This window comes from Nelumbo lutea, chromosome 1 (assembly GCF_056320005.1).
Source record: "Nelumbo lutea isolate HS-2025 chromosome 1, American lotus-T2T, whole genome shotgun sequence".
NCBI classification, from domain to species: domain Eukaryota; kingdom Viridiplantae; phylum Streptophyta; class Magnoliopsida; order Proteales; family Nelumbonaceae; genus Nelumbo; species Nelumbo lutea.
The window spans coordinates 159,164,491-159,177,722 of NC_142684.1; the positions used below are offsets into that span (position 1 = coordinate 159,164,491).

General features: G+C 42.5%; 1 protein-coding gene and 1 pseudogene across 1 annotated transcript; one reads left to right on the forward strand and one right to left on the reverse strand.

Moving 5' to 3' along the window:
- The first annotated feature begins 630 nt into the window (after nucleotides 1-630).
- On the forward strand, nucleotides 631-2,541 carry LOC148878675 (organic cation/carnitine transporter 3 pseudogene; annotated as a pseudogene).
- A 2,931-nt stretch (nucleotides 2,542-5,472) lies between these two features.
- On the reverse strand, nucleotides 5,473-7,416 carry LOC148878676 (uncharacterized). Its single transcript, XM_088958428.1, has one exon. The coding sequence runs from the start codon at nucleotides 7,229-7,231 to the stop codon at nucleotides 5,972-5,974; it is 1,260 nt and encodes a 419-aa protein (XP_088814554.1). The 5' UTR covers nucleotides 7,232-7,416; the 3' UTR covers nucleotides 5,473-5,971.
- Nucleotides 7,417-13,232: the final 5,816 nt, after the last annotated feature.

Consider the following 13,232-nt stretch of genomic DNA (forward strand, 5'->3'; position numbering starts at 1 on the left):
AACAGAGAGGATGACACCCGAACTGGCAGAAACACAGAAGTAATCATACCCGACCTAACAGAGGCATCGGAGTGGGTGCGCAAAGTGGTTATAAAAGGCCCCGTACCCCCAACAACAATGTATGCAAACTTTGCGCCATCTGGTTTTATCTTGCCTTTGAGAGAATACTAACTTGAGCTTCGGAGCAATCTCACTAGGTTCCCCCCGGAGTTCCCTCATCTTCTCCGTTTCAGGCTCCCCGTTGCTCCAATCAGAGGCAAAGTCATTGACAGATAGGACCGGCCGGATTGCGCACCATCATTTTGTTTTGGGTAACTTACAAAGACCCTCCTGTGTACTATATGGTCTATGACAAAGACCCATGTACTATAACCATGACAAAGCTCCCCTTCTCCGTTAACTCGATAAACAGAAAGTGTTATTTGACGAAAATACCCTTCAAAAGTCGAATTAACATTTTCAATTTAGCGGAAATAGACACCCACCCACTATCAACGGCTTTGCTTCATGTGGGACCATCTTTTTCATCTCTATCTCCAGAACTTTTGAGTTCAAAAGTGGGAATCTTTGAATGAATGCAGTGTACAACTCCATCTCGGACATGGATTATCGGAGTAAGGATTGGACACATCTTGCTCCTTGTCTTGGTCCCACCATGAATGAACACCTACATATGATGTGGGACCCAGTAATGTAGCCACCTCAGACGAATACCTACATATGAACGATCACCCACAACTCGAGAAGCATGTTCCCTCTCTAGACGACACCATCGAACGGTGTACAGGAAGTTTCGGGTGGGCTCAGCTCCTACAAGCCATCACCTAGCAGACCTTCATCAGCGTCTTCACCGACGCCGAGCTCACCTGGCAATGCTCTCGCCAAGACGACCCCTCCTGCAACTCTTCCACCAACCTCTGTTTACTTCCCAAGGATGCATGGGCCTGGGATAAGCCGTCACGGACATCCGTCCAGTCGGAATGGAACCTCACCTGCGCCAGCCCCATCATCGCCGGGTTACCGGCGTCGTCATTCTTCGTGGGCTGCCTCGCTGGTGGACTCGTTTCTCGGTCGCAAGAACATGCTCGTCCTCTCATTTCTAATGATGTCTGTAACTTCTACTTAAATGGCCTTTTCTCCCAATATTTGGGGTCTACGTCGCCTTGAGATTCGTTAGCGGGTTCGGTCGCGCTACGATCTGAACTTGTGCGCTCGTCCTCTCGACGGAAATCATCGGAAAACGGTGGCGAGGCAAGGTGGGTATCATCGGATTCTTCTTATTCATATTTATTTTCTTGTCGTTACCGGCCATGGCTTACATCAACCGAGAGTCTTCATGGCGGACCCTCTATCTGTGGATGTCCGTGCCAGCCATCTTTATTGTATAATCATCCACCTTGCAGTGCGCGAATCACCGAGATGGCTCCTGGTGAAAGAACGCAAAGACGAAGCAATCAAGACATTAAGAACCATAACCACGAGGAATCAAAGTAGCTTCAGGTTAAGCGTGAGCTTCTCCGGCATATCCATTGTACCGGAGACGTTCGCCGGTAATCTCTACTCTGCTATCAAGGCATTGGTCGAGAAAAAATGGGCCTTTCGACGGTTAATGGCAGCGATGACCGTCGGTTTTGGCATCGGATGGTGTACTACGGGATGCCTTTGGGGGTCAGAAACCTGGCCTTCAGTCTCTACTTGAGCGTTCACCTTCAACGCATTATCAGAGCTGCCATCGTCATTGCTGACGTTCTTTCTTATCAGAAAAGTGAACAGGAGAAGTTGGCTGCTGGTGTTCACGACTATAAGTGGGATTTGCAGTATAATGTGCGTGGTGGTGGGTGAGTCACGGCAGGAATTGCAAGTGGCGGTGGAGCTGGTGAGCTTATTTAGCGTGTGCACGATGTTCAGCGCGTTGCTGATATACACACTGGAGTTGCTCCCGACGAGTATGAGGAACTCGGCATTGTCGATGGTTAGGCAGGCGCTGGTGTTCGACGGGGTGTTGGTGGCCGCCGGGAGGAAAGATGGGTTCCTATGACATGATGATAATAATCGCAAGGGAGAAATAAGGTGAGAAAACGTATAAAAGACGAAGAGGCTTACAAGGGTAGTATAGGGATAAAAAATATTATAACGGCAAATTTTTCATTTTTTGGACGGAAGGAATCACGGAAAGGGACCTTTGTCTCACGGTCATAGTACAGAGGAATCTTTATCACCAAACAAAGTACAGGGGGTTTTTGTCACAAACCCCATAATACGGGGGGGTCTTTATAATTTACCTTTTTTTTTAAGGCAGATTCACCCATTTGTCACCAACCAATTAAATTTGGTGCTGTGGACGACCCTTCACTGTACAATTGCCTATCCATGTCAATGTCATTCGTGTCCTTGCAAACAAAGAAGGCCTTGTGTAAGGGATAGTTTTGGAGCGGACCATAAGCTTTTAACTTTTCGGAGGCCCACACCCACACCCGGGCGTTTTTCATCAACAATGGACAAAAGTGTGACTAAATAATTGAGAAACAGTTCTGGGCCCAATTCTCTCTCTCTCTAAGGCTCAGCTTTGTTGGGCATATCTGACCCAAAACACAACTAGGCCTAACAGGATGATCCAAAAACTGAATTTACTAAAGAAAATGACCTAATAACAAAAAATTCAATTGATTAGTTTAACAAATGTCGCCGGATCGGACCAGACAAAAAACTAAATTGTTTCCCAATTAACCACCCGATTTGATTGTTTAGACCCCAATCCAGTCTTCTGTAAGTGTTGTATATGTAAAAATGTAGACATATTTTGTGCATCTTTATACATAAACCGGGCTTAATCCAAATAGACCAGTCTCGGACAATGGTTCAATCATGCAATGTAACTCCAGCAGGTTAAAGTTACAGTTACAGGAACGTCTACATGATTATTTGGCCCAGTACCGACACAATTTTGTAGCCCTAATAAAGCCCATTGTCCTTGGGCTTGGCTCAAAGAAGCTAGACCTTGCCTCTAATCTTCACTGCAGAATTGATTTCAACCAGTGATAAAGTGACACGTTAGAGATGAATCTTTAACGTTGTTAAAATTTTTAATGGCAAGCACACATAAATATGAATCAATGAAAAATAAATACATTTTATGATGTTTTTAACATGATTAGTTGAAATTTTGATTTAATGTGGAGCAAATATATTTGAAATGCAATGTTATTGATTCTTTATTGTTTTAATTTTAAACATTACTTTGCTTTGTGTTTTATTTTGATTCATTTACTTTGCAAATAAATAAATAAAATTTAAATCAAAGATAAATCAGAATTTGCATTAAACTCATTTTAATTCCTATGCAAATAAAATTAGGGAAAACTCCCGATTAGTACTTGTACTTTGCGTCTAGTGCCATTTTGGTCCCCAAATTTTAAAATGAGACAATTCAGTACCCAAATTTTCAAAATGTGACAATTCAGTACTTGTCGTTAAGTGATATTTTAAAAAGATACAAATGCCCTTTGAGTGTCATCTAATTTTCTTTATCAATTATGCAAATATTGACCAAAAAAATTAATAGTCCCAAATCCTTACTTGTTCTATTCAAGAAAGTTGGGGTCACCAAAATGCCCACTCAAACATAACCCCAACTTTCTTAAATGGAAGAAGCAAGGATTTGGAACTTTTAATTTTTTTGTCAATGTTTAGATGGTTGACAAATAAAATTAAATGACACTTGAAGGGAATTTGTGTCTTCTTCAAATGTCACTTAGTTGTCGTATTTTAAAGTTTGATGACCAAAATGCCACTAGGCACAAAGTACAGGGCACTAATCGGGAATTTTCCCATAAAATTATGTTGGATAATAAATAGGACAAATGAAATTTATCAGTGAACAATTTCCATATCAACTTTGGTAGTGTTGCATAACTGTGACGATGGGACTGAGAATTGCAGAGAAAGGGAGGTTGAGTCATGCCACTTGGTCACTCTCCTTAAAACTGCATTTTCCCCTACGGTGCAGCCAGGTGATTGCAAATCAGTCGTCAAAATAAAATAACCCATAGGCCACTATTAGACGTGCACTCACTTACCAGACCTCCGCGAACTACAAAAGAGAATATTCAGGAAAGAATATAGACAGAGAACTTCAAATTAGTTGGTGTATAACATTGGGTCGATCACCACTCTATTTATAGTGTTCTCAATGACCCTAGTGGACACAAATGTGTCCTTTCAGAGAGAAGTGTCTCTCCAAAACAGTTTAAACATGTTTCGATGTAGCACACATATACACGCACACACGCACCTTGTCCCGACCTGGCCTGCCTTGGTGCACAGGTGTATGAAAAGTACCCTCAACATCTCTCACATGCATGTTGAGATATATATTACTCTCCTCCTATGAGTCGTTATCCATAGGGAGAGCAATCCTAAACTCCTAATAATATACTCTAAGCCAACTCTTTTCCCAAACAATGTGGGACAAAAGTCTCCAACATGCAAAAGAAGGGAAAAAGATAAAAGACAAATCTAAAACAAAAGGAGGGAAAGAAAAGATTCTTGAAATTTAAAATCTCTGCCTAGAAAAGTGTAATCAAAGGTATATATCAAACGTTGTCAATTGTAGTAACATGCTCACATGGCTGCGTATCACTTGCTGTAATCAATCAAGTGAAGATGCCTGAGTTCATACACAGAATATTAGCACATTCACTCGTGAGTCGTGATTGATTATATAGCTAGCAAGAGTGAGGGCAGCAAATACCAAATGAGCTTGCAGGTTAGAGTGGTGACTCGGACCTGACATAAAACTAGAATGCTCATAGAGTCACCAGTTTTAATTTTACCACTTAAAAGGTCATGAACCACTGGTTCAACCATCCAATCCGATTTGAATCTTACAACACTAATAATTGGTTACCATTTTTATGTTCCACTTGATTGGTAATAAGTTTTCCCCATATCATAGTGGGACTTTTTTTAATAGAAGTGGTTTTAAAAGAGCAAACCAATATGCTGCTGCCGGCCGGAAATACATAATATAAGAAGGGCTTTGAACAATCCTCCCTTGCCCTCTCTGATTGATTGGTATTAAGTCAAACGCATTTTAAGAACATTCTCCACAAAGAGAGACAGGATTTGAAAATTTTACATTGTATCGGATTTGGGCTTTTAGGTCAGGTCCATTCAAATTTTAACAAATTTTCAACCCGAACAAGCCCAATTTGCTCCCTACTAACAGTGTACCCGAGTTGAAAATTTAATTTTACATTCTGTCAAGCCCAGCTTTTCTAATCAGACCTATTCAAATTTTCAACCGGAATGCACCCCTAACCCCTGCCGAAGGGTGATCATTTCAAGGCCGGGGTTGGGCCCAAGTTATAAACATACTTGGAACCCGGCCGGGCCCATGATCACCACCCGTCCACCATCCCAACCACATTATTTGGGTCAATTAGTTAAAAATAGTATTAATCTACACTGCTGTTTTGTTTATTCAATATTAATCACTCCTTTCTCTTTTTATTTCTTTTTTCTTTTCTCTTACACCCAAAATGAAAAACAGATAAAGAAAAGAATAAAAGAAATAAAATAAAAAAAAGGTGAGATTTCTAATCCACACTCAGAGCACCACCATTACCAGAGCAACCACCCGACCGCGCATATTAACCAAACCTGTCCCAAATCCACTTACAGAATTGAAACCTCCTACGCCCCTTGGCGTAGCCTTGGATTAAAACCGTGAAATCACGGCTTTTGATGTATCGTATTGTATTGAACATTTGCACCTCAACTATACATACGAATTCGATACGTGGAACTTCGTCATTGGATCCATTTCACGGTTTCAGCACAAGGCTACACCAACAGGCAACAGCCAACAGGGGTAGCAAATTCTTCTCGCTTCTCTTCTAGTCTCCTACCCTCCGCAAACCGCAAACCATGGCTCCATTTCCTCTACTAAATCAGCTGAAGCTATAACACACTACCGGCTCACGTTAGAATGAGACGGGCTGCTCAGAGGAACCTTCTCCCTGTTCATCTTCTTCTTGAGAGGGCTGGCCCCACAAAAGATAGAGCACTGACACCCATATGTTCCGCCGAAGCACGAGAGCAATCCTCCTCCACCATCAGAATGCCTCCTCGAATCTTCGCTACTTTTGCTTGGCGATTCGAACGACCCGAACCCGAACCCACCCAATACTTCTCCACCATCAGTATGCCTCCTCGCATGTTTGCTATTGCTGCTTGGCGGTTCGAAGGACCCGAACCCACTCAATTCTTCTTCTTCTTCTTCTCCGACATCACCATCACTATGCCTCCTCGCATGTCTGCTGCTTCGTGGTTTCAATGACCCGTACCCGCCCCGATGAAATGTTGGCGGAAGCTCCGCACGCCACCTCTCAAGCTTCGAACTCAACCCTTCCACGCTGCTATCATCGTCGTTCCAATGTTCTGGTGCATAGTTTTCCGTCTCCGGCGCCGGAAAATAATCAGCTGCTGCTATAGAAGCTTCCCTAACCGAGGGTGTTGGACACACATCGGATTCCGAATAGACCGACTCGTCTGATACTCTTACCTTAGGTGGGATTGCGATCACGAGATCGGGGACCTTGACGACAGAGACGGCCTTTTCGGACATGTTGTCGTTGATGGGTTTGATGATTTGCTCTCTACTGATACTGGAGAGGCTGTGCTGGAACTTCTGCCGTGAGAGGTAGTGGCGATATGGAGAACGTATGTCTTCACCCATCAGATGACGGTATCCAAGGGCGGAGGAGTTGGGTTGCGAGTATAGCGGCATGCTTCTCATGGATTTGTCGAGCAGGGCAGCGCCGATGTTAAGGATGCCCTGTGGACGACCCGAAGGACGACGGACCTGGAGAGCGACGAAGCGCATCCCGGAGCGCTGGTGGGATCGGAGGGATGACAGAGGGAAAAGATTGCCGACGAGGACACGGACAGTTCCGACATGGACGTCGCGGAAGGGACGGAGAGCATAGATCTTGATCATAACGGCGGAGGTATCGGAGTGGAGGAACTCGTCATCAACGCGGAAGACGAACTTGTCGTTCCATGTGGGGTCGACGTGGCCGTGGGTGTCGACGCAGGTTGAGAGCTTTCGTTCAGGGTCGACCCAAGCAACCGCGTAGGTGTGCATGGAACGGGTTATTGGGGCCAGGTCTTGGGCAGAGATGACATTGATCTCGAGGAGTTGGAAAGGGACCAGATCGGTCTCAGACATATCGGGACGGGACGGGACGGGGGTTATGGTTTCTGTTTCTGGTGGTTGCTGAGCTAAGTGGTGGAGGTGGAGGTGGAAGTGGAAGTAGTGTTGGTGGTGCCGGTGAAGCCCACTCGCCGTCCGGTGGGAGGACGACGAGGGAAGGCCACACAAGCATCCACAATGGTGTTGGGGAATTTAAAGGCGGAATAGGCGAGACGCGAGAGATAAGGGTGGGAATTAGTTACAAAGTTGACATAGGCTCCTACGATAAACAAATGGAGTCGGTTACGACTTGCGAATGGACAAGCGATAGACAAGGAAATGGAGAAATAAGTGGTGAATGAAATCTGTTTGAATAATGGAAGTGGGAATTGCTTGAGTTGCAGAGCGCCATGATTGGAAAATGGGAGGGTTTCGTTTGTAGGATTTAGAAGACAAACCATTTTAGAATTTAGACCCATTGATCTAATGAGTGTCTCTCGTACGAGATCATAGCTAGAATAATTTTGTCACAGCATGTCATATTTTATAGCACATGAAAAGTTTCAATAGAAGGGAAAATAGGAATTAATATCTTGATACTAATGAAAAGAATCTTCTTACAATATTGAATTTTGAGTGATAATTTATTGAACCACAGTGGCCGAAGTGCAGTTACCTAGGTGCCGAGCTGCCTGTGAGGTTTTGAGCTACCCGTGAGGTGCCGAGTTGCCTGTGAGGCGCCGAGCTGACCAGATGTACGGTTGCCTGTGAGGTGCCGAGCTACCTGTGAGGTACTGGGCTGATCAGGTGGCGAGCTGAATTGACGAGCTTTGTTGCTTTTTAAAGACCTGCAAGGAACCAAATGTTAGAGGACCCAAGGTGGCTAACCCGACGAGATCACTCTGATGCTTAAGTCAGTACTCTCATAGTAGACTGCGAGCTAAAAAACACAAATGTCTGAGAGCTAGAACTTGCTTACTTGCTTGCTTGCTCACTTGCTGTCATTGGGGTTGGTGCCTTTATATAGGCCTTGCTCACGTACCGCCCCCGAAATCTCCGGGATGTCGTGTCTAACTGGTCCGAGATTCCTGAAGGTAACCGCCATGCACATTGACCACCCTCTAGATCGTTCGACGCGTGGGCCAACTTCCAAAGATCGTGGGAGTGTTAGGATATGCATATCAAATTTGTCAGCGAGCACATCTCGCAGGTCGTCAGGTCAGCGCCTAGGCCAGGCTGCCAGGTCGCGCCTGGGCCAGGCTGCCAGCTCGTGCCAGGGCCAAGCCGCCAGGTCACGCCAATGCCAGGCCGCGCCTGTGGTGGGACACCATCAACTTGGCTAAGGCAAGTTGTTGCCAAAGTGGTTTCAGGTGTCACCTAGTTGTTCCGAGATGTCACGTGCCACGGTGTCATTGGAGGTCAAATCCACCCTCATCATTTGCCCCCCCCCCCCTCCCGAGCCAAAAGTAACTCGGCAAAGGGAGTAGATTTCTCCTTTTGGCCCGATATGAATTATTCGATGAGCTCGTAAGCGTCAATTCAATTCCTTAGGCTCTGGAGCGACTCATAGTCCGCTCCTTGATTTTGCCCATGCCAAAGATGCGATTGGGTCTTATATGTGAGGAGGTTTTCGCTAGTTTGGTATTTTGGCTCTTAGGCTCTAGGAGCGACTCGTAGTCCACTCTCCTTGATCTTGCCCATACCGAAGAGGCGACTAGGTCTTATGTGGTATTTTAGCCTTTAGGCTGTGGGAGCAACTCGTAATCCACTCTCCTTGATCTTTGATTTTTCCCATGCCGGAGAGGCGACTCAGACTTGTATGCCCATGCCGAGGAGGCGACTAGGACTTATTGTAGTGCCGAGGTCTTTTATCAGTTCGCCAGTTCGCGCCTGGGCCTGGCCGTGCTGCATCAGTCTCGTTAGTGACATCGGTTACCCACTCCTACAAGAAGCTAATAGGAGCTCGACCTACGGGGGCAGCACTACTAACTTTAAGTCACTAGCTCACATGGGAGCCTTGGAAGGTTCAACCGGCAGGGGCGTACATGTAGTCTGTTGGCCGCCTACTCCCACGAAAGCTGTGAAGAGCTCACCTTTGTAGAGGGTACCTCACGAAGATGACTGATGAGGCTTTATCTGTTGAAATAAAGTTGGTAGAGCTGCTTAGTCAGTTGGCCATCAACTTCCTGCATAATCTTTGAGTTCATAAAAAATGGAAACTAGAAAGTGAGAGCTATTAGTAGAATTTAGCTTTCTGGAAGAAGAGGACTTATCCTTTCGGAGGATGAGAACTTAGCTTTTTGTAGCGTTTCCCAAAGATGGCGCCAATTGAATAATCAATTTTTGGTTTAGTATCGATTTTTTGGATAAGTACCTCGTCATTTGGTTTGCTTCCAAGTGGCCGATGACTCAGATGCCGAAGTGGAGCTGCCTAGGTGCCGAGTTGCCTGTGAGGTGCCGAGCTGCCCGTGAGATGTCGAGCTGCCTATGAGGCGTCGGGCTAACCAGGTGCAGGGCTGCCTGTGAGGTGCCGAGCTACCTGTGAGGTGCTGGACTGACCAGGTGGCGAGCTAAATTGATGAGCTTCATTGCTCTTTAGAGACCTGCAAGGAACCAAATGTCAGAGGACTCGGGGTGGCTAACCCGATGAGGTCACTCCGATGCTTAAGTCAATACTCTCATAGTAGACTACGAGCTAAAAATCACAAAGTTTAAGAGCTAGAACTTGCTTACTTGCTTGCTTGCTCACTTGCTGTCATTGGGGTTGGTGCCTTTATATAGGCCTTGCTTACGTACTGCCCTGAGATCTCCGGGAAGTCGTGTCTAACTGGTCCGATATTCCTAGAGGTAACCGCCATGCACATTGACCACCCTCCAGAGCATTCGGTGCGTGGGAAACTTCCAAAGATCGTGGGAGTGTTAGGATATGCATGTCAAATTTTTTGGCGAGGACGTCTCGTAGGTCGCTAGGTTTGTGCCTGTGCCAGGCTGCCAGGTCGCGCCTGGGCCAGGCTACCAGCTCGCACTAGGGCCAGGCCACCAGGTCGCATCAATGTCAGGCCGCGCCTTTGGTGGGACACCATCAACTTGGCTAAGGCGAATTGTTGCCAAAGTGGTTCCAGGTGTCACCTAGTTGTTCTGAGATGCCACGTGTCACTGTGTCATTGGAGGGCCAAACCCACTTTCATCACATCCCTTACGAAATTTGTTTGTATCTATATTATTATTAAAAATGTGAATGAGAGTCCAAGAGTATTGAACTTTTTGGTTAAAAAAATACTCCAATTTTTTTCTATTTACTCTCTCTTTAATTGTAAAAACAGAAACGTAATTTGAATAATCACTTTTCTTCTAATTTAGAACCCTCTAATTAAGTCTTATATTTAATGTATTAATTCTCTTTAACCTTTATTGAACTTACTCTTAATTAGAATACCTCTATTTTTTAATTTGGCGCCGCCCTAAATATAATTTGAACTACTACTTTACTCCTTATTCAAAATCTCTCATTAGTCTTATATTTAGGCTATTAATTCTCATTCTTTCATTGAATTCTATATTAATTAATCATATTAAAGAAAAAATAAATATGACAAAGAATAATTTTTTTTATTGATGATAAAAATATGGGTTATTTACTTAGACACCCTCTATAGTTGCACATATTTACTAAAACCTACCCTCTGTTTTGTGTACTACTAGAACACCCCCTATAGTTTGTATATGTTGTAATTAATTGACCCTTCATCAAGAACTTAGAAGGATAATTGGTCCAAGGATAGTCCTAATAGTTCTCTTATCAACCTTTTAGAAAACAAATAAACCCTTTCCCCACATTATAACTTTGTTAGGAAAAGGGATATGCTACATGTAATATGAGAAATTTTAGGGGCATTTTTGGAATAAAAACATTGGGTCTATTCCCTTCCACATTTACGCTCGCTTTAAGAGGTCAAGTGGCCATTCCCAAATAGAAATACAAAAGGTTCCTAATGAAGGGTTGAATAAGTAAAGTAATTGCAAACTATAGGAGTGTTTTAGTAAAACACAAATTAGAGGGTACGTTTTAGTAAATATGTAAAATTATGAGGGGTGTTTGAGTAAATGATGCAAAAATGGAATACAAATTAAAACCAACAAAAAAAAATGGAATTGTTTTCCTGTTTGGCATCAAGCCAACAGTATAACCTTTTTTTGTCAAAATGTGATAAGCCCTTTATGTCATAGTTAAATAATAATAAAAAATAAAAAGGATGAAAACACACAAAAGTATAAAAAATAAAAAATAAAATGTAGAAAACATTTGGGTGCATACCTAATATCATATATTCATCATATTAAGCAAAAATAAGTATGACAAATAAGAATAACTTTTATGATGGCTATCAACGAGTCAAATCTAAGTCTAGTCTAGATAGAATCATAACTGACCTCACAAGAAGTGCTAAGGACCTAGAAACAAACAAGACCCGATAGGGTATAGGATCTATAATTTGGACCCAGAACCAAACCGATTGGTTCTCGGGATAATCAAGTCTTACCCAATGGACTCAATTGTAATAAACTTGCTGAAAATATTATACTATATTATTTAATATTATATATATATACCAAATCCGGTCTAAGTTGGTTCAGGACTAGATAGAACTGGTTTCAAACCAATAATAATTGGGACAATATATCAAGAACTAGAACTAACCCAATCGATTCAAATCCATCGGGTCAGACCCCAACCCATTGATAACACTAACTTTTATAGACATTGAAATATAAAAATAGACATAAAAAAATAAAAGAATGGAATTAAAAAATATTATTTACTATCATCATCATAAAAAATGACCACATGCATACTTACTAGTTTTATAAAGAAACAAGTAGGTTGGATCATAGAATGCATCACAACCTTTTAGTAAGTATGAGTAAATGGAGTTGTATGGAGATATTTAAAGCAAAACTATGGGTGTAGGATAAAAGGTGGGTGACTTATTAGCATGGTTTTCAAAACCATACTAGATCTGACAGTCGTACCGGAAAAACCAGGAACCGGTCAGGTGACTGGTTCCGTTTTTCCCAAAAAATGAATTTTTCCCAAAAACCGTTGATTTTGGTCAGCAAACCGCTGACCCAGGTGGTTAATTATTCGAACAGTTTTGATATTTTTTTTCATTTTGTTATTATTTTTGTCAGAACAGGTCGGGCATTTAGTTCGAAACGGTCAGACCATTCAACCCGAGAACTGGACCCTTGACCAGTTTGTTCTCCGGGCCGATTTTAAAAACCTTGCTTATTAGCTGTTGAGTTTGAATCCTCTACTAAAGAATCCATATTTGGTCCTCACAAAACTGTATTTTTTTATTCATGCAGAGATACTCCCAATCGGCTGTAAAAGGCTATAAAGATGGTATGAGAACAGTTTTGTGATAATCAAATCCAATTTCCTATGAAAATAGGCAAGCAAAACTAAAAATTGAGAATAAATTGGCTGAATTCATCTACAATAAATGTTCCCAATACACGTTGAGATGTGCATGTGGGACGCTGATGCCAAATCAAATTGGCCTAACGTAACCCTACAATTCACATTCTCCAATGTGCAAAATCAATTGCTGAAACTTTAAATGGCCACAACTTTTAATCCGAGCATCCATTTTCGACATGTAAATTTACAACTGTCTTGATGAAAACTTTGCACTAACTGGCAAATAGTAATATAATTCAATGGATTCATTTACTATTTTCTATCTCCAAATCTTTCCTATTGGCCTTTAGTAGGTTTTTCTAAAAAGATTTATATTTTATAGTAAATTTTATATCTTTACCGTTTTAGCACATTTTGAGTCAAAGTTTATTTAGGAAGTCCTGTTTCACAAAATTACAACCTTTTAGATAGTTTGAGTTAAATTAGAGTTTTATTTATTTTTGTAATTTTTCTCTTTCAAGGAAGCAATTAGAGTTTTATTCATTGTTGTAATTTTTCTCTTTCAAGAAAGCTAGGCATTGCCTATAAGTAGCTCAAATTTAATGAATATTCTTT